Genomic DNA, 22480 nt, shown 5'->3' on the forward strand with positions numbered 1-22480 from the left:
ATATTTATTTCCACAAGGAAAGACTTAATTTTAGTTTTACAAATCACTGTGATCTCAAGTAATTTTTTTTTCCTCTTTTTTCAAAGAACTGCTGATCTTTTGAAAAAAAAAAAATTGGGGAAATTAATCTTCTATTTATCCAAACTATTCTGTGCTCTTTCTCTGTGGTTTTTTTTTGTTTGTTTAATTACAAGGAACATTTGCATGAAAATAGGATTTTAGGACCTGAACAGCTTCTGATGCTTTTTTCCCAGATAAATGAGTAAACTACACTTATTGTCTTTGTAAACTGAAACAGCTGTTGTTTTATAAATTTCCTTGCATAATTTTTTACACTGAATTATTAATGAACATTTGATAATATGCTTTAGAATGGTTCCCCCTGCCTCCTCCTTGAAAATATATACCAGTAATGTATATAATTCTTCTCCCTCTCCCTCCCCCCATCATGTCTCCTTCGAGACCTACGAAGGAATTCATATTGGTGGTCATCTCATTTCTATGACCAATTAAACTAGATTTCCGTAGTTGCTCTGATCTCCAAAATAGACAGTATCTTATGCTACACCAAATCTTTTAAATCAGAATAAAGTTTGTAAAAGTTCTTTCAGATTTTTTGGCAGTTTTTTCATCTTTTCAATGGATTTTTGTCAAGTCTTTTAATAAAGAAAATCAAGTGGATTTATAACAAGATGTAACCATGGTGAAGTGGAAATCCAGAAATAGAAATCTGATAGGGATGTATCCTCTGGCAGGATTTACTAATGATTGTCAGATGACGGGGATACTACTTCACTTCAGCCACAAAGTATGTTTTCTGAAATGTACATTAAGGTCTCGATTGCTCGTTTAGATAATGTTTCGTGTCAATATTTTCATGTTTGATATTTTCAATGTTTAATATTGTAGTTATATTTAGTGTTTAGTAATGTTTAGTACTTAGTTTGTGGGTTTTGGATAGAAGATGTAGTTTTACTACTAGTCTCTGAGTTCTGCTTTCATAAAAGAGATCTTTTTTTAGGTGATTTTAGGTATCGACTGCTTGCAAAATGTGAAAATTCTACTATAAAAGAGTAAATTGTATTATTCTATTTAATTACAGAATAAATAATTTTACTAGTTTATGTTTGAAGTGTGAAATACTGAACTGTTATATTTAAAGTAATCAGCTACTGACTGAAATTCAATTATGATTTCTGTTCATTTAGATTTCCCATATTGGAAAGCTGAAAGATTTTCTTCTGCAACACAGAAAGGATTACATTAATGCTTACAGGTAAGTGTGCATTGTGTTTAAATAGATTAATTTATTTTCAGGTTTTATAAAGTGAACTGTCTAAAAATCTATAGGCATAATGACTAAAAATAAAAATGTAGGTTCCTTGTTTATTGGCTTACTGTAAGTTACTTAAGACAAATAATAGTGCTATCACAAGAAGAAAATGAGACTCAGAATTGTAGGAGATTTTTGGTTCTGTCGAGGGTTTAGATTGCGGAGTGACAATCAAACCCTGGCAGATGTATTGTTAACCTCCTCTCCCCACCGCTTCCCCCTTTTTGCCCCTCCCTCTCCCCCCTTCCCACTCAGGACAGGCGATCGGGAGGGAAAGAAGGACAGAGAGAAGAGAGTTGGAAAAATTAAAAATGTTTTACTAATGCTACTAATAAGAATAGAGAAAATAATACAAAATATACAAAACCAATCTTGAAAGTCTCAGCAACTGCAGAGCCAGCACCCAAAGTCCTGGATTAGACTCTGTAGCCAACCGGAGATGGATTCAGTCTCTCACTAGGCCTCAGTTCGCAGGGACAAATAACGAGGTCCTCTCCTAATGTCGGCCATAAGCAGAAGGGACAAAGAAGGGCAAAGAGAATGAGATCCTCGTGATCTCCCACTTTTATATGAAGTATTCACGTGAATGGAATGTTATACACCATTGGTCAGTTTCTTGGTCACTTGTTTCTCGTTGCCCCTCTCATGAGATGTCAATCTGTCCTTATCAATAAGTTTGCATTCCATTGCTAGGTTTACCAAAACGTGTCTGGTTCTCTAGGAGAATGCAGCTAATATGAAGGCTTTAGCTGACAGGCAAAATTCACTAAAAGAGAAACTTGGTTTTTAGCAAAACTAGGACAGGTTCTTAGGATTGAGCTCTGAAACAGAACAACCAAGTCCATTGCCTGCAGAGTAGATTTCTGAAGTGATTCGGAGACGTCAGGACAGACAAGATTTAGAGATCCAGGTTGTCCAATTCACTCTCTGACACTAAACTATCATGAAGGATACGGTCAGTAGCATCGGCAGGTGCTGGAGGAGAATGGTGTGAACTCTTCAGAATCCCAAGTGAGAAAGACACCATTGAGCACATGGTGGCAGGGGACAGCAGCTTTTCTGTGACCAAAACATTAGGTTTCAGTTCTGGTATTTATTTTTGCATGGAGAAACCTCAGATTCTTTTCAGTTGTTAGGGAACATTCAGAACTGCTGTACCTGCTTACTTGCTGATAGCTTCAGTAGTAGAGTTTTTAGAAGAATAAAAAACAAGTTTATGGGTTGATATTTGTTAGTAAGAAAAAAGCAAAAGAGTATCTTGTGGTCTGTGGCTGTAACATTCTTAATGAATTACTAAATCAAGTTATCCTAAGATTTAAATGGTACTGCAACTGCTATTTTGGTGAACTGAATACGAATAATCATATCATTTGAGAAATGGAAAACTTTTTTTTTTATGAAATTCTTGTTTCATTAACAGTTGTATTATATGTTACACAACATTTCATTCCAGAAATAGAAAATAGGTATCGCTGTTTAACTGACTTTGCCATTGTAAAACACAGTTAAACAGTTCCAGTTGAGCTAACCACTGATTTATTTTGTGTTGTAGACATGGGTTTGTGACACACTTAGGACTGCCGTAAATATTTATTTGAAAAATAAAGTATCCTCTGCATGTCTTTGTAGAGCAGACCCCACAACAGCTGATGAATTTCCTTCCTTCTCAGTCTATGGCTATGGCTAAGATGAAAAAATGCATCGCAGCATACAGTCAGTGCTGGGTTTGGGGGAAATACATTTGTCTGTGGAAAAACACTCACCAACATTGCAATGCCTTTGTCACACCATTGTTTAAATCAGAATCATCTGCCACCCTGGTTATGCATAAGGAAGAGATGTTCTCCATGCTTCTGGGACTCCACTTTGCGTGAGATTTGTGGTTCAAAACCAAAACTTTTAACATTCCAACCAGATGTGAAGTTGGAAGAATGTACTGTACATGCAATACAGAATTAACACCTCCAAATTGACATGCCTTAAAGAACTGGCATGCACCTTCTACAGAGAAACTAATGAATTCCTACCAAGTGCAGTTTCCAGATTGTAGGGTGCAAGCACTTTAAAGAGAGTGTCAGCAAGTTGTTCTTGAGGTGACAAAGTGGATCAGTGAGGCAATGCCTTTCTTGGCAGGGGAAGTGTCACTTAAAACAAGCAAATGTGTGCTTTTTTTTCTCGGTCATCTGAGTTGCACACAGCCTGGTTGGTTGGAGTCTTTTGGGGAGTGGGTATATCCAAATGAAACAGTGTAGGTAAGCTTGCCCTTTTAAAGGATCTTCTGAAACTTCACCATTTTCTATGTTGTATTTCTGCAACCCCTCAACATAACCACAATATTGCAGGGGGTGAGCCAGCCCTGTCTGCATTCTGCTTCTGCCACAGCACCAGCTACAACCTGGCTGTTGCTGCAATCAAGGTAGAGAAAAATACAGTCTGAAGTCATCTGGGGTTGAAGATAGGCGTCCAAGTCAATTTAATACCTTTCTCAAAAAGGCTCTGTGGGTACCAATAGGAGCATTATCCAGAGAGCTATCTGTCCCTCAGGAGATTACAATAGAAACAGCTGAGCTGTCTGCTGCTCCTCAGGCTCTGTCCATCCTGGAGGAACAGGCTTTCTGAGAAACAACTTCTAGGCCTGAAAGGGTCCATTGCAGCAATAGCAATACTATACAATCAATGGTATCAAAAGGTGTCCCTAAATAAAGTCCCAGAAGATATCAGGCACCATTTTTTGTCCCCCTGAGATTTTAAAAGCAGTATTTAAATGTTTCAAAAATGAACAAAAAGGAAAAAAATTGGCATGTTTTGGAAGTGTAAGGCCATGAGAGTTATTCGTATTCAGCACCAGTGAAGAAGCACCTTTGGGGTTGTGGGTGTCAGTTCTTTGTGCAAGGTGTATAACTGCTTTTCCAAGCAGAAGTAGCACACAGCTACATGCTCTGATTAGCTCTCTGCTTTTCAGTTCGTGTTGGAATAGGTCCTGAACAACACTAGGTGGAGCTACCAATTTAATACTGAAATAACTGGGTTTACTGTGTGAAAACTGTGAATGCAGAAGCTGAGAAACTGCAATTAAATGCAGCAAGAGCAGTCAGTAGTGGTTAAGTTTTGGGTACTATTTGTATTTTATTAACTGTAGTCTGCATAAAATTGCAGTGGTAAGAGGAGTAAAAGTTTGTCCAAGTTATTTTGATTTCTAACAGTTTTTAATGTTCTTTTTGTAAACTCTCTTTTAACCACTTATCATGATAATTCTCAGTGATTTTTCACCTCACCTCAGGTATTAACTAAGGAGAGGAAAAAGAAGTGTAATTTCCTTTATGAAACCATAAAATAATCCTCAAAATCTCTTCTGTGATTGCAGTTGATCCTGTCCTTAACAGTCAAACTTTATATAGATAGTACTGTCAAATTCCATCCTAGGTTGCTTATGCTGCTTTGTGGATGCAAAGTGGACTGTAGCATCCATGCTGCCAGGATCATAGTCCTAGCAAATGCCTCACTCATTCAAGACAGCGGCTTTTCAATACTTAAGCTATGGGGAAATTTTTTAAACAATTTAATACTAAAGGACTGTGATAGAATTTATGTAGGAGGTTTAATTTTGTTAATGAAATTTGACTACCGTATTTTTTGTTAATCCTATTTAGTTTTCAACTATAGCACAATGTGTTGGTGAAATTCAGCTTTTGATTTACGAAATTGAATTATTGTATGTGCTGTAAAACTTCTTCCTAAAGTGTTATATCCAGGTTCTTGGTTGCTTTTTTGACCTTACTTTTGCAGATCATGCCTCCTTTATTAAAAGAGTTTTTATTTTTAGCATACGTAAAATATCCTGCTACAGAGGGAATGTCTTTAATACATTTTTAGAGAACGATTTTTAGCAATGAGGAAGACAATGGGAAGAAGAGTTAATTGAAACTAAAGCCCTGATCTGTTTTATCAAACGTCGAATATTTAACTGAAATACCTAAATTGAGTCCAAAAAGCTCAAGAATTAGTAACTGCTTATTCACTTTCTTTTTTCTTGATTTGACTGTTAGCTATAAAATATGTAAATGGCGAAACACATGAAACTAGTGATGCAGTGACCTAGGCTTGCTAACTTAGAAGCTGTTGTGGCTTTATCCTCTCTCCTGTTTATCAGGATTCGTCTGCTTTCCCTTACATCTTGGTTTTCAGCTTTTTCTGATAAGGAACTTTTCTGTTTTCACCTCTTGCCTGTTTCTTATCCCATCGGCTGTGATTCCCTCCTCTGCATAGAACTTCTGAGAGTTTTAGTGGAGCCTGAGCTGTGGCTTATGGTAGAAGGAAACTTCAGGCTGGCCTGTTGGAAGGCTCTGATTTACAGAGAGACGCATATAGAAGCTCCTCATTCAAACTTCTCTCCCCATGCATGGTTATTTCTTGTCATTTGGCTTAAAAATGGGGTTGTATTAATCTTAAAATCTGTGGCAATAATTTAGAAAACTTGGGATTTCTCTACAACGCACAGTTATAGGAAAAATGGTTACTAATGAAAACACTGAATGAGTAGCAAAGAGTAGGAGTGACTCATGTTATTATTGGCTACACCTCCTAAGGGAAGGACCAATAACTTCATATGTGCTATTGCTTTTATATAACGTTAGAGCCTCATCTGGAAGAAAAGTAATGAATCATTTGAAGCATTTTCTCATTGGCTTCATATACATATTTCAAATCTAACAAAACCCTTTGGGTATCGTACTCGTGATCAGTGAACACATTCAGTGGCAGGGCATTTTATAAGAAACGTGTAACTAAATCACGGGATGTTGTGCCATCCCTGTTCCTGCTGACAGTAGCTGCTTCTGAGCTGTCACCTGTGATGTTGGTAACTGCAGTCTCTCTTTAGTAACCTTTAAAAAGAAGATTAATTGTAATTGTCATAAATTATCTTTCTGTCTTTAAAAATTATGTTTGTGCCCAGTAATTAAGTCTCTTGCCCAAGCATTTATCTCCCTGGTAAAGCTGAAACAAACAAACAAAAGCAACAAATCAGTTACATGTTTGCCACCCAATAGAAAATCACTGAATGCTTACCCTGTGTTTTGTGGAGAGTGTTCAATCGGATTAACCAATAAAACGAAAGAAGTAGCCATTAAAGAACTCCAAAAATAGAGTCTTACTGGCTCCCACACAGTGCCAGACTGCTTTCTTGTCTTGACTTAATTGTGTTTTTACAAGTAGCAGGGCTTTCTTTGTTCGTTATACTAAGATAGTGAAACATGAAGATTATCTGTAAGGACTTTCTTCATTGAGGAGTATATAGTATTTGCCAATTCTCCAGGGAATTACTTTTAAATTATTTATCTTCTTTTTTTTTTGTTTGTTTGTACTATATTCTGTACTGTTTCTATTGTAGAAATAGTAATTCTTTGTAGCAGTATTCTGGGATTTCTCAGCAATATTTTACAAAACTGAAAATGTTAATTCAGCTATGTCTCTGCTGCCTGTTCTAGTAGCTGAAGCTTCCACACAGAGGTTGGTTGGTTGTTTTTTAAAAAAAGTTTTAAATATGTTGTGGAATGTTTTGTCGACTGAATAGACAAGTTTTTCCTTTGATTTATGTCAAGACAGCTTTTGGATGGAAAGAAAGCAGTGAATTAAAATGTACAAAACATAATAAGTAATGTTTAAGTTTAGTAGTTGAATAAGAAATAAAACAATGTAAAACATACTGGATGCCCAAGGGGAAGAAGTTTAAAAATGTCTTGTGTATGTACAACTAAGGTTATACATACGTGTACATATGCGCATATGCCTACATATGCGTGTGTGATCTTCTATGTATATATTTGTAAAGCAATATCTACACATTGTAAATCGGGCATATTTCTACTAAAACAGAATGTGTCAGTATTTTGGAACTGTTTTATTTTAGCTTCTTACTTCTCTCTCTTTTGTAATACATTGTTGGAGGAAAATCAAGTTTTTCTGCTTGATTTGATGCCTTTATTGAATCAGTAAGCAGAAAATATTTTATCCACCCACAGAAAGAGTTACTAATTCCAAAAGCTGGTGTAACGCCTCCGTCAGCTCTGATTCCTTGTGTTTTGCCAGCAAAATGGGATCATGGAAATGACAGGGTCATTCGACCACCCTGTTTTGCTTGCTTTTAAATATGTGTTTCAGTGGAGATTCCATATCCTCCCTCTGCTTTTTCCTGTTTCCTTATCCATGCTACTTTTTTTTTTTTTTTTTCACTAACATATTTGGCTTTCTTCTCAGTCTCTTCAAGGATCAACAATTACAATATATTTGGGTTTTCATACATGTTTTCTTTGAGCTTTGATTGTACGTTTCCCTCACCTTTGGACACCGCCCCACTTGGTGTTGCAGTTAAGTGTCAAAATGAAGCAGAACTCCAGCTGAAGCCTTGCCCAAAACTGAGGGTAGCAGAGAGATTACCTTTCGTTTGTAATATTATACTGCATTTATGCATCCTATTTTAATGATGACTTTTTATGCAACAACATGTTGTTGTTTTGTTTGGTTTATGATCCAGTATGATCCCAGATGACTTTCTGAAGAACTGTTCCCTAATCAGTTGTTCCCCATTCTCTGTGGGTTCAGATAATTGTTCCTGCTGTAACAAAGAGCCTCTGTCCATTCCTTATTCAAATTCTTTATGTCGTTTCTCCAAGTTGGCAGGATTGTTTTGAATTGAAGTCTTGTTCTCTTGGTACAGTTCTAATTTGCTTAGCTTTATGCCTCTGCAAATTTAATAAGTATATAGTCCGTTCTGCTGTCTGAGTTGTTAATGAAAGTATTAAACTGCAGCAGATGCAGGACAAACCCCTGTGGAACACAACTTGGTGTGTCCCTCTGTTTTGGTGTAGAACTACTCCAAGGTCAGCTTTTCAAACAGTTTCATATCCATATGCCCTGGTAGCTTATGAGAATGTTGTGCAAGATGGTAACAAAAGCCACACTAAAGAGAAGATAAATAGCCATGATTGCTTTTCGTCCATCTGTAAGACCTGTTACTGCATCCCAGAAGTAAATTACACTGCATATGACTTACCCTTGATACATCTTGGTTACTGGTTGTCTTTTTGTTCTTTCCTAAGTGCTTAAAACTTGTATGACTGACTGCTTCTATATTTTCCTAGCCTGAGTCCTCTGCTTTTTTTTTTCCCTTAACACTGTTTTTTAAAGTTAATTGCTACACTTCATCTTTTCATCAACCTAGCACTCTCTTATTCTCTCCTAGTTCTTGGCGCTGAGGATACATCTCTTCATTTGATGCATTTCCTTTTTTAGGGGTTTCTTGTACTAATACTTGCAGACTAATCTCTTGTTGTCATTGGCATCTCTTGTCAGTTGTGTCTCATCCTGCACTTGACCTTTTTTTGCACTCGACCTTTTTTTCTGATCGTGTCCCTACATGCTGTGTTCCTTTAGACTCATCAGTAGCAATCAAACCTAATTTGCACTTTCTATATTCTCAGTAAGAGCTTGCGGAGTAGCTGAGTTGATCTTTTACTGCATTGCCTGTTCTTACCTTTCATCAAGGGCAGAATTGCGAACTATCCTAATCTCATTTCTATACATACATTTCTATACAGTCACATAGACTCACAGGAAGTCTTTTCTGTTCCTTTTTAGGTTTCCCGTTTTCTGTGCAATTTAACCTACTAACCTTCCTAGACTATTGAAGTCTACCTACTTGATGGCCACTGTCTTTATCTTACTCTTCACTCCCATTCTTAAAAATCACAAATAACCAAGTTACCTTCCAGCCCAAGTTTCTCAGGAAGGTTTTTCCTATCGATTAGGATAAAAATCTAGAAGAATTTATTTTCCCCTTTCCTGCCTTCTTTATCTATATGCATTAGCCAGTGCGTGTCTTGGCTAATTCTTCTGATTGCTTCTCAAAAACCTGGTTCATTTGACTGCTCTTGATTTAATGGTGTATCAGCCCATTGCTGTGGTATTGCCACTGCACTTCTGAGCAAGTATTTGTATCTCTGACATACAGAACACAGCTGGATTTTTTTGTTCAGCTGGGTTTTGTGTGTGTGTATGTTTGCTTTTCCTTGGCATTTTGTTTTTGAATGATTGTTTCTTTTTACAGTAAGGCTAGAGGATGGTGATCAGATGGATTTTTCAGTATAATCTACATGTGTAGCTTTACTGGGGAGTGCAATGGGGACTTCAGTACCCTGTTAATAGTGGTGAATGCCATATGTGTTTTGACAGGATGGGATGTGATTGTGTGACCTGTTCTTGCCTCCCCAAGGAGGCTGGGTTTAGGTGTCCTTGCTTCCCAGTGGCCTGACCAGCTCTTGTTCAAAAAAGCACTGGTACCAGACACTATATAAGCTGCAAGCAGTTATGTAAGGAAAAGTATTCTATTTCTTTTTTACTGGATAAAGCTGCATTTTGCCACCTTTGAGGCTGTGAAACTGCTTTTTAAGAATTTGGTCTACCATACTTTTGTTTTAGCAACTAGGAAAAATAACCAAACTAGTTGTTTCACAATGTTCAAGCTCTTACAATTATCCTCAGAATATCACTGTATTACTACTAGCTACAGTGTTAGTAACAAATAAAGAATACCCGAGGCAGATTTTTGCATATGTATTTCTAAATGTGATTTAAAAGAAACTCTAGTTTGCATTTTGTAATCTTTATTTTACCTTGTAATGTTAAAAAGTCTGTGGAAAGTATAGAACTCTGCAAATACCACAAAGCTGGGCAGGGTACAAGAACCTAGATGTATAAAGACAAGAACTTCATACTCTGTTCAGCAGTAGAACAGCCAGAACTTATTACTGTAATCTGAAATAGAACAGTGAAGATTTTTTTGCTTCATCAAAGGACCATCGTGAAGCTGTTCCTACGTCCTCATTTTCTGTCTGAATCTGCAAACCCTAATGTGCTCAAGTCATTCTCTAGACAGGGTTTACTGAACAACGTTATACATTCTCCCATACTGGATGACCTTAATGGTCCCTTTCTTTTGGGCCTCTGCAGAGCTGCATGTAAGAATGGATTTTCTGGCTTTATGTTTGCTGAGAATGTACTGGGGCCACAGAGTAGTAATAAAAAGCCCTAACTATATAAGCTGTGCAAAGGGAGTGAGGGAGGGGTCTGTCCTAATACATTTCACAGCGAGTTATCTTATATTGCATATGTAACTATCAATATGTCATCTTAACTAAGCTGTGGAAAGCTTTTCTATTCTATGTCTCTAAAATCGGACACTTTCAAATCTCTCATCATTCAGAAGCTGCTTTCTCAGAGAGAGGAAATTGCACTTACGGCGTAGACCCCTGATTACAGTAGTGATACGGATTTTGTCACAAGTTTATGAAACCCGTCTGTCCTGATCAAAGGAGAGCAACTCAGCTAGTGAAATATAAATGGAAACACCATAGCTGGCTGCTTTTCTGTAAATTGTAACTGATTTAACAAGTGGGGAAAAAAAGCCCTGATATTTAGATGTCAGATACATGACAGTGTAAAATATAGAATATTACTTCTACTTAGTTTGCCTTACTCTTTGCTGGCTAATCTGTGCTTGTATAATAGCTGGACAGTAAGCAGAAATTAATTTTCAAGCCTGATGAACCATGTACTGTTTTTTTCATGTGCAACCAGTCACATGGGATAAGAAAGACAACATTTTTATATCATACTCAGGGACATTAGAGGACACTTAAAACTTTACTTGTATTCCTTCATTAATATGGTTGCATTATACATACCTTGAACAAGTGGGCAAATTTTCACATAGGAATAAAAATTTAAGTAAAAATGAGGGAAAGGGTTAAGGTTTTCTTTCCTGTTTTTAAATGCAGATATAATAGGCTGTGATGAGTGCATCATCAGGAAACCCTAGGTGATCACAGAATAAGATGCTGTAGTAAAGTTTTATCATCTGATCGTCTATGGCTGTGGAAACACTGTTAAATACCAGTATACTTTTCTGGTGCCTATCTACAGTGTGTTAACCTTTTACAGCCAGGCCTCCATTTTTATTAATTTAGTAACAAAAAGATATATGAATCCTATTGGACTATATGAAATACATAATGTATTATCTAAAATAGAAATAAACAATGGGAACAGTTTTTAATAAACCTTACAATCAATTTCATATTAAAAATGTGCATTATTTTCCAATATTCTTTACTCTGGTTTGAATTCACAGATTTCGTAGTATAACTGCTTTAAAAATGAAAATCAGTATTCAGGATATTTAAGTAAAATAAGTTCCAATTTCTTGTACTTCTTTCAACATTTGACCTATTTCTTTATCAGACTTGTTTTCATGTTTTTAGAATTGAAATATACTTCACTGGAATAAGTGCTGATGGTAACGACATGTTTTCCAGTTGTATTTGCTCCTTATCTGCTCAGTATTTGATTATGTACAAGATGATGGGATTTATTGCTTTTTCTACATCTTTTACTAGTGAAAAATGTTTTTAAAAACCTCTCAGCTTTATAGAAGTGGCATTTTTATCAGTGATGGTTATTACACTTTTTACTTTTTCTGTGAAAATCATGTCACAGAAAAGCTTCTGTGGAGATGATGAGTGGGAAGAAGGTCTAAAGCGTATACTTAAGAAATCCCCAACATAATATCTACAAGTGACTGTTTGTCTTGTTTCTCAGCCATATTATGTCTGAGTATGTGAGGATGACAGATACAGAGAGGGATCAGATAGATCAAGACGCTCAGATATTCATGAGGACATGTGCCGATGCCATCCATCAGCTGAGGACAGAAGGTAAACTGAGCAACTCCTAAATGTTTTTTCTTACGTATTGTTAAGGGCCAATATAATGCTGAATATTGGATGGTGAACCTGAAATGCTTTTGGAGGGAGATTGGTGAAGTCTCATTGCCTTTTGTTTGCGTTTGTGTCATCCCATGGACTGATTAGCACTTTATTTTCTTTAACGTTCGTGGAAGGAGAAGCCAGAGCATAGAATTTGATTTATGTGTTCAAATACACTAATTAGCAAGTGTAAAAAAGGTCTTAAATAATTACTACTTGAATAGTAATTTAGCACTGTGACACAGAGGCCTGAACCAAAGCTTAGTAAATTCAATGGCTGTCTCTTTCTAGCCTGTCCACCCATAATGTATTACAAGTATAACATTTCCAAGTTTGAGCTAATTCAATAACTTTCACAGAGTACTGGTAAAGTAACAGTGGTTTTGACAGTTTGAGTATGGTATCATACCTTTACAATGCTGTCTTACGGAAGTTGTAGAGAGAACTTCTGCTGTGGCATTTTTAAGTTGACTTGCTCTGTGTGTTTTCCATGTGATGTATACACTGGAGAATTTAAAATGTTAGACAAATATTTTAGGCAAGTTAAGTCCTTAGATCAGTTTTGCCAGGCTTGGCTTGGTGGCATCTATTCTTGTTTAGAAATTTAATTGACATAATATGACTCAGTGGCATATATAACAAATCGATAACATAAATATTTTAAGACACTAGTTGTTTTCAGCTTTTGCTTTGTTGTAGTGATTTGCTGTTTTATGGAACCTATATTTAAATATAGCTGTTTCAAATAAATATGAATATATAACATATTCAAGTGCCTATTAACATTTTATATAACTGTGTATCAACTGAAAATGAAAACTCTGTGTAATCCAGTAAAAATTTAAAAGGCTGTGTTACGTCTTTCTTTTGTATTTCAGCACACAAGGGTGTCCAGTCTTCTCAGGTGAAGGAGCACAGAACAGCTGTCTTGGACTTCATTGAAGATTACTTAAAAAGTACTTAGTATTTTGAATGATTAAAAATCAACTATTGTATTTTCCAAGAAAGAAATCATGCTCTTCTAACCTCAAGTTTTGTTTACTGCTGTCTTGAACAGGAGTGTGTAAGTTGTATTCTGAGCAAAGAGCCATCCGAGTTAAGCGAGTGATAGATAAGAAGAGACTGTGAGTAGTGTCAAAAAATAGTTTAACTGTGCCTTTTGTTTGTAGGATATTGAACAAAACTATTCATGTTTAGATTCTAAGGAGATTGTTTGAAGTTCTGCTGTCAGCAGATGCATTCCAGGGCTCTTTCACACTGCTGGAATGATAAGTTTATAGATGGCAGAGTGCCAATACCGTGTCGTACTTTACATTTATGCAAATGATTAAAGCACCAAACTGGTAAAATGTGGGTTAATAGATGTATTGGACTTCTACAAGTGCAAAAAAAAAAAATATTTTTGTGTGTCCCATTAAGTAATATTCTGCATAAAATAATTTTGAATGAAATCCTGCACGTTGATAATATGTCTCAAAGATACCATTTAGGATACTGTCTTGTTTAGGTACAAGAGTTGTCCATTTCTCTTTCTAGTTCTCCTTTTTTCTTTTACATATGTATATGTAAAAGAAAAAAACACACATATTTAAGACACAAGCTTTCTGATAAAGCAAGTGATTTTGTTGTGAATAAATGCTACTTGATATGGCGTGTCTTCATGGCAAGTAGAAACATGATTAAAATAAAAATCTTGCATGTAACATTGAATTGAAACAAAAGACTTTCTGCTTCCTGTCGTGGCAGACATTCAGGCTGCTAACATAGAGGTGAAAATGTCTAGGAGAAGTTAAAGATGATGTGCTTGCAGGCTTTTTGGTCTGTTTTGTGTTTTTGTTTTTTTCCCAGTTAAGTATTAAAAAAACCTTACTTTTTCAGTTTCTTTTTCTGCACACTCCCAGGTGTAAGAATGACAGGGAGAATAAACACATTTGCAATTTATTTAGTACCTGAAAGGCTCTCCAAGTCTTCTCAATCTCCATTATTTGAATTCTAACCTTAAGTTCTGTTATGTACATCTTAATTTTAAAATAACAAATTCTAGAACATGCACATCAATACATAAATTGAGTGTTTTTTCCAAGATTTGATGTTGCTTTATCAGTTTGGTGTTTGGCTCGATCAGCTGTTTACATTGAAACTAGAGACATGTTTTCAAAAGTCCATAAGTACTTTTTATTCAGAGTGATTCAGCATGATCAAGCACAACTGAATTCACTCAGATATACCCACCTGAGGCACAAATAGTAGCACAAGTAGAAACCAAGTAAACAAAATACCCAAACCACTTCTGAAGTTGGTTCAGAAGTAATGAGAGAAAAATAAGGTATTGATATTTTTGTAACTCCTGCAACTTTTCAGAAAACATAAACATGTGATATGTTTAGTTTGTAAAAAATAGGCAATCTTATAAATATTTTTCACATTAAAGAACTGCAAAGACAGACAGCATGGTCCCTGCAGTTACAAAATTAGCTCGCAAATAACAGCACTTCTGTTTGTTGTACTCTAATATAACTGTTTCCATGTCAAATCCCAGGTTCGAGATTTCTTAGAGGACTAAACAAAGAAAATAACTCAATTTGATGGATGCTAAACATGGAGCAATGAAAAAGCTATCTCAGAAGTTAGAATACCACTTAGTTAAAGAGTATAAGGCATTTAAAAATAACCTAGGAGATGCAGTCCTGGTATGTGATAGTGGAGGATGCCTTTCTGCCTCTAGTTACAGATGTAAAAACTGTGGTATAAAACAAATGTTGACCAGGTAGAGCCTGCGTGCATTGTAGACGTGATGCAATGGCTAAATTGTCATTTAAGATAAAATTCAATTTAAATAAATCAGAGAGCATAAACCAATTGTTATGATGACTTGAAGAAAAATTGGCTTTTTTTGTATACCTTTAACTATTTGACTTTGTAATTTCCCTAAGAATTTCAGTAGATGTGATAAGAACCCGTTCCATCACTTAAAAGAACTATGCGTGCTTTAAATAGTGCATCCCAGGCATTTTTTCATTTTTAAAGTCTTTGTACATTAGCATACTGTGCAAAGTAAGGGCAACGCACAATAAAGGAATACATTTCTTTAAAAGTAAATTAATCTTAGCGCTGATCTTTCCTGCAATTTAGTCAACATAAAATATGTGTGTATCAGACAATACTGAAGGGTTTACAGTAGAATTACACTTCATCATGTTTCCTTTTATATTGATAAACATCCTAAGCTCTTCAACAAATTGCCTGAGTGTTATAATTTTCTTACATAAGTTGCCGTTATGTATTAGCTCATAATTTTTTCATTCAAAAGTTATGCCAATTACATATGACTAGTTCCCGAAATTAGAAGTTGATAGATAAAAACACAAGCAGCTCATTCTGTAAAGACACATAGTTGTGATTTTCAGTGTTCATGTTTATTGGTATTCAAAATTATATTTAATTTCATTTTTAAACTTATTTTTCCATTAGAATATCTTGTGAATTATGTATGCAGTTATTCAAATCAAGCTGGAGAATTGGTATTTTATTAGTGTCAGAGTCTTTTTTTTCCTCAATATTAAGCAAATTTGGGACTTGAGAGGGAGGAGATGAGAGGAGTTTGTTCTTGTAAAATTACCAAAAGCCAAGTACTTGCAGAATTTTTAGAACTAAGAAAAGTTCCCTGTTACTGTTTTTTCTTGTTTAAATAATATAGTCACTCAATGATGGCTAATGCATTATAATCAGTTTTTCTTAGAATTTTCTAATTGTGGGTTAGAATTGAGACAGAATAGAAAAAAGGAAAGGAACATACAATGCAACACCTTCTGTTAAGCAGCAGGGGAAGATTGCAGATTGTAATGAGATTAACTGTTGATCGTATTTGGGAGGGGAGGGAGGGATGAAGGTGCCACAGCAGGTGATTCAACCTGTTGCTCTTGGGTTTTTTTATTCTTTAGGGTCTCTTAACAGCATAATTGCTGAACCTTCAACTGTCTGCTATGTAGCAGTTGCAGAAATCCTTCTAGTTAGAATAAACCGCAGAATTTTACTGGAAAAAATGTGTTGCCACTAATTTTAAAATTTGGTTTTGGTGCCATAGTGAAACGTACTTGACAAGTACGCAATATATGGGGTGTTTCAAAATGTGGACCAAATTTCTTCTGAGGGATGTCATCAAATTGCATCCATCTTTTTGAAACACCCTCTATGATCACTGAATACACTTCTTGTTTTTTGCATTGCCTTTGTATTAAACGGACATAGCAGGGACATAGATGTAGTATAGAACTCTCCACTCCATACGGGTTTTCTTCGCCTTGCTTCTAAGTGGTCTTTTGTTGCTTTTGGCAGACAAGGTAAGGATCACTTTCATCCTGGTTAAACTGTTATTTAAAGCAAGTTGAATAAAAATATTTGTTTCAGGAAAAAGCTAATTCTGTTTCATGTTCTTACTTTTCCTTTATGATAATTCACAATATAAAATTGTAATTATTACTTGAAAGAAAACAAAGTAGTGGTGTTGGCTGTTGCTACAAAAAAGAGTTTTCAGTATGGCCAAAATGTCATTTGTTTGGTTTTAAAATATACATATTTTAATACAGTGGATTTTTGAAAGGAATTTTAAGAATGTGCCTGTGTTTTTATGCTATAGCCTTCAAAATTCTCTTCAGCTCTTAACATGTAATGTATTTAGTTCAGGAATACTATTCGTGCTTTCGTTGCTTTTGTAATAATATTTCAGTGAAAGTTGCTGAGTACATTTTGTATCTTGACTGGGAAATCTTTAATGCAAAGTTGGCAAGAATTAACGTGTCAAATTTACTAATCTGTGGTTGTTCTCTGTTTAGAGAAATTCAGCTGTGTAATATCAGTTAAGTTACAGATTCATGTGCTTCTAGGTCCAGACTTGAACCTGAGCAAAGCAACGTGTCCAAATCACCTCTTTCCTCTGAGAAATCTTCACAGAATCCTTTAGATGATCCTGAAGAAAAGCTTTCTGCTGAGGAAAGCAAAGGTAAGAATTAAATATAGTTATATTTCAGTTTTTGTGGCCAGGCCTGTCTGTTGACTAATACTTTCTTCACGTTACAAGGGCCTGTTGCAATGACTTCAGCCTTTTCTATTTTCATCTCCCCTGAGCTGGTCAGGGTTTGTGACGCACATTGTGAGACATGAAGAAGCAAAATCTTGAACTTTTTGACATCCGTTTTCCAACCAGCTAAAAAGAGTCTTATACCTTGCTGGGTTCCTTATCCTCTCAATAAACTCTGTGTGAACTCTTTACTTTTAATTTCTTTTTATCAATACCCATCTACTTACATATCTTCTGAGATCTGTCTGATTTTTCCACATTCCTTTCACTGATGGCAAGGAATTGGAAAGTAACTCAGTGACTTCATGAGCACACAGACCTTGGGTTGGACACCTCTACAGTAGGAACTCAAAGATGGAATATGCTCATAGTGGGAAGGTTACTGTCTGATCAGGTGCAGTAGTTTTGGGGATGTTCTTCTCCACAATGATGAATTTCCCTGCTGGAAAGATCGCATTTCACCTGTCAGCGGGCAGGAGATAGCCTGAAATCCAAAGCAGTATCTCTGACCCCAGGGTCATTTCAGCTGGTGGTGTTCTTGACAGGGCTTGTGAACATTGTTTCTGATTTTTTGGTGGCCTGCTTCTGGGCCCAGGAGATGTAAATCCCTTCTCTTAGCTGTTTTGGTCGGTCCCGGGCCATGTACACTGGCAGATCTTCATTGCAGAATGCCTTTTGGAGTAGCACCGCTGTGCAGATAACTTCAGATTTCACACCTGAAGAGAAATCTTGTTTCTGTGATTCTGGAGTTACTTTTCCTGGCTTGAGTTCTCCTACTTTGCTGTCTAGAGGAGTCCAAGGTACCCTGTGATTTACAGTGTGAAAATTATTTTTGGAGAGAAACAAACTGTATGAAATGTGCCATTACATAAAGGGTAATACTTCATCAAGATAAAAGAAATGCACTCAATGGCCATATTATTCTGATAAACAGTTATTGTTTCTTTGGTGATTTTTATTGAAAGAGTAAAGTTCCTCTGGTTGGTGCCTTCAGGGCTGTACAAAGGATGGATTCATATGGAGTGGCTACTCCATTTCTGGATGAAGGCTCTTTTACTGAATTACCACACACTGTGCAAACGGCTTCATTTTCTGATACAGCATTGCTTATCTTCCTAACCAGTATGTACTTCTGCAGCCCTATCAGTATGCTTCCCTCCCTCCCTCTGCCCTCACACTGAATTTATTGTAAGAAGTGAAGTTTTTGATTATGTGTCATTTCTAGTGCTTACTACATTTTTGTAGTATGTCTGAAGTGATCAGCACACAGGCACACGGACGAGTTTCGCTGTAACACGTTATCAGTGTCTGGCAGGTGTGAGCTGGTGCCGGCAGAGCAGCAGCAGCGCAGCAGCATCTCTGCCCTCTGCTCTTCCCTTGTTGTTGAATGTCTCCACGATCTCTGAAATGGCGCACTTCCTCCCCACAGTGGCATTCAAAATTTTGCTCCAAAAATCTGTGCCATGCTGTGGAAAACGCTGTTCTTTGGTTGCCTTGGACACAGCAAACCCCCGTAATAAACAGAAATGAAACTTTGTTTCTTGCACAGGAACTTTGATTACTCCAATTTTCACTTTTGTTAGTTTATGCTTTAGTCTTTTATAAGAAAGTAGGGGTCCTGTCACATAAGAGATGCTGAGGCAGTATTTATTTATGAGGGATTCCTGACTAGTCTTGGAGAAAACTATGAAACTTATATATCAGAATAAGTCCGTCTGAAACAGTGTGTAAGTGCAGATAGCCTGTGATTCCTCACATAAGTGTAAGTGTTGGTTGCTGCTGCTTATAGAAATCAGCCTTGTGACTTCGCTAGTAGGTGGTTGTCAAAGCATGGAAATGGCGTGAACAAGACGACGGGGAAATAAGCTCAGTTTAAATTTTACAGTGTTTGATTTTTTTTTTTTATTATTATTTAGAAGTAACTTTTCAAATTTTTAAGACATTGGAGAACTTATTGTGTTTAGAAATAAACTTTTATCCTCAGCATAAGTGGTTTAGAGAATGGTGATCACTTGTATTTATGCATTACCCATCATCAGCGTGCCTGGGGCCCTTGTGTAAATATCTCAGCTTTAAGGACAGTTTTTCTGAAGGGAGTTTGTGGTCCTGTCCTTAATTTGAATGCTATGTCCTGCTTGATGTGCTGAAGCACAGCTTGGGTTTGGTCTGGTTTGTTTTTTTGGCAGGAACCAATGCAAAATGTGCCTACTTGTGTTCTGAGGCAAAGCACCTGTTTACATTAGAATTATACAGGACATGCCTCATGGTAGAAAAATAGTCTCTTTGGAGATTGCTTTTATGTGCTGACAGTGTTTATTTGCGTATTACAAATTTGAGCATTTGTTTATGGCAATAAATGTAAATAATGAATAGCTTTCGGACTGGTCCACAAGCTTAGCAGCTGTGTCCTTTCAGTGTGGAAAAGGGTTCCTCTGAAGGGTTCCCGACTTGATCATCATTTTGTTTCCCTGTCATGTGTTAACTGCTTCTTCCTGCGAAAGAAGTGTGGCTTGGCTTTCGCTGGATGGTTTGTAGGAGAGCGTTCCTGTCAGCTCCAGGAAAGCTGCAGCACAACTCTCCCAGTGGCCAGGGATGTTCTGCAGTGACAGGAGGAACCCTGGGGAGATGTGTTTCTCTTTTACCGCTCACCGTATTTGCTTATTAACAATCACATTGGATACAGATGCTGTTTTTTTAACATTGCTGACAGGCCCTGAAAATAATTGGTTCCTCTGGGCTAAAATCAGAAAATATATTTTATTTTTTTTTCCTTGGCTCCATAAACTAATTATCTTATTTTCTTTGAATCTAGTAAATAATTCATTATAGTTTTGATATAATGTAAATATGTTGATTACCTAAACAAATAAGTTTTGTGTTTCTGTGGAAGATATTAGAAATACTGATGGTACCCCGTGGAAAACATAGCGTTGAAATTTTTCTAAGCAATCTTTAAAGATATTCTTGGTTTTATTTCTTATTACTTGTAAGAAAGAACAGATTTCTTTTTTTGGGGGGAAGCAGTGGGTTTGGTTTGAGGTTTTTTAATTTACTATATTCCTTATCCACATCTCTCATTTGTAACATTGTCATTGTTTGTACATCCTGGTTTGGTTGTTGGGAAGCAAAATATACAGTTATAAATAGACATAGACAACAATATGCCTTCATAATATTTATTTTTCAAGAGTTTTCACAAATACTATAATGGAGGATAAAAGGGAAAATTTCTGCTTTAAATCCTTTTCATATATTTGTTTATAAATAGGGCTACTCCTTTCAGAGGCTTCCCAAGAGAAGTCAGTATCTGAATGATGATGCACTAGTGCTGCTTATGCCACTGAAAAAAAAGGTTTGAAGGTTATAACAAAACAAATGAAAATACTTATAAATGCCTGAAAAAGATCACTGGGATAAATAGAAAGTCTGAAATCTATGAAAAAAATGAAAACTAACTCTTTCTGTATTTTAATGTGCTCTTGTTGGGCAATTTTAAACACTGCTGCTACAACAGCTGCAGGAACAGTGGGTTCCTGTAGCATAGTTTCTTTTCTCTCCTATTCTAACTTTGTCTATAAATCAGAAATATATAATTTAGCCTAAAAATAAATCTTCCAGAAGGGAATATCCCAGAAATAGCCATCCAGTATCTTTCATGCCCAAGTCCTGTTAAGATTCATGCAGCTGATTAGCTTTAATTGAAGGGGAAGTACTATTGGAATCCATGAGGCAGCTGTGATGTGTGAGAGTTGGTTGTGGGATGGGGTCTGATCCTGCCACACGCAGAAAGCCCCTTGCACCGCCTGCTGTAGGATTTGCACTGTAATACCCAGTTTGCACAGCGTGAGGAAATCAAGTTTGGCCTGTGAACTTTGCTTAAAATATCTTTGAGATTATGTTCTTATTTTTTGGAATGAGGAGCTGGTGGTTCTGTCGAGTCTCATTGGAAGATAATAGCTTTGCATATAGACTGTCATTTTGAAAAATGTGTGTTTTCTTCTGTTAAAAGATAAATGCTACAGTATTTTGTGCCATAACAAGTCCCAGTGCATTATGAGTTGATTTGCGTCCTTCACTGTCAAGACATTACTGCAGCTCCTTACAGTTCACAAAATTAATATGCATAGACTTTTGTCCCCGTTTAGAAGTTAAATGTTACTGGTGTAATTTTGTGCTTTAGGATGAATCTTGGTTAACAACAAATGAGATATAACAAGTTTGGGGTTCTGAAATGGATGAAAAATGCTTTGCACATTACTACCTGGTGTCCTGCATTGTCTGAGGTGTTTGGTGGTTCTTTCACAGACAGGAATCTGCCTGATGCCCAAAGTAACCTGGGATCGTGGGGGGACGGTAAAGGTGAAGATGAGCTGTCACCTGAAGAAATACAAATGGTAAGTATATCTTGCATTTTATTTTCCATTTTATTATATTTTCTGCTGTATTAATATTTATTAAGAAAGTACAGACTCACCCAAATTCATTTTCAACTTTCACGTTATGCAGAATAATGCCGTAACAAGATATACCTTTTGCACATGGCTTGCTGGTTCTTGTGGGAGCAGCTAATATTTAAATTGCCACAAAATACTTACAAGGAGCCATGAAATTAGTAACAACGTATTTCAACAGTTGATTTTTTTTTAAAAAAATTATGAATTGGTTTTTTTAATCAGGAAGCAATAGAAGTCAAGGCAGCATCAGAAGCAGCATTATGAAACTTCTGAAAGAATAAAGTGTTGGCCATTTTTTACTTGGACTATTTCTAGAACACACCTTAAACAGTTATACTATTTAAGCATAGCTATGACATTATACTTCATTTTATTGCTTTTTTTTGGATTGATAGATCAGATTGGATTACTAGAAGGACTAGCTACAAGCTCACCGTTACAGCAGAATCTCATTAACTTTACCTTTCTGCATTTCCCCATTATCAGCACATTTATGTATTGTTTGATCCAATTCTGCTTACAGTTGAACTGATACACTACAAAAATTCTAACATAGGTATGATTGCAACCTGTCTGTTAGACTTTTTTGATGTTCCTAAAATTTAGTTTGTCAAAGAGAAAAGGTTCTTCAGAAGCTGCTCGTGATGGTCTCGTGTTGTTGTTGAGTGCCAGTCTGACATCTCAAGTCTTTCCCCTGCTTCCTGTTTTCTTTTCAAAGAGAATTCTTTACATATTTTCATTCTTTATTTAGGCACAATATTATTAGTCCCCTGTGTGTAAGCTTCCAGAGAATCAG

At 36.3% G+C, this 22480-nt stretch overlaps 1 protein-coding gene across 1 annotated transcript in view; it reads left to right on the top strand.

Moving 5' to 3' along the window:
• Positions 1-22480, top strand: part of STX18 (syntaxin 18) — a 68785-nt gene that overhangs the window by 35636 nt on the left and 10669 nt on the right. Inside the window, exons 2-7 of the mRNA XM_065837881.2 lie at positions 1209-1276; positions 11987-12102; positions 13032-13109; positions 13211-13277; positions 17037-17152; positions 21536-21624. Of these exons, the coding sequence (XP_065693953.1) occupies positions 1209-1276; positions 11987-12102; positions 13032-13109; positions 13211-13277; positions 17037-17152; positions 21536-21624 (534 nt within the window). The remainder of the gene's footprint in view (positions 1-1208; positions 1277-11986; positions 12103-13031; positions 13110-13210; positions 13278-17036; positions 17153-21535; positions 21625-22480) is intronic.

This window comes from Patagioenas fasciata, chromosome 4 (genome assembly GCF_037038585.1).
Source record: "Patagioenas fasciata isolate bPatFas1 chromosome 4, bPatFas1.hap1, whole genome shotgun sequence".
Lineage (NCBI taxonomy): Eukaryota > Metazoa > Chordata > Aves > Columbiformes > Columbidae > Patagioenas > Patagioenas fasciata.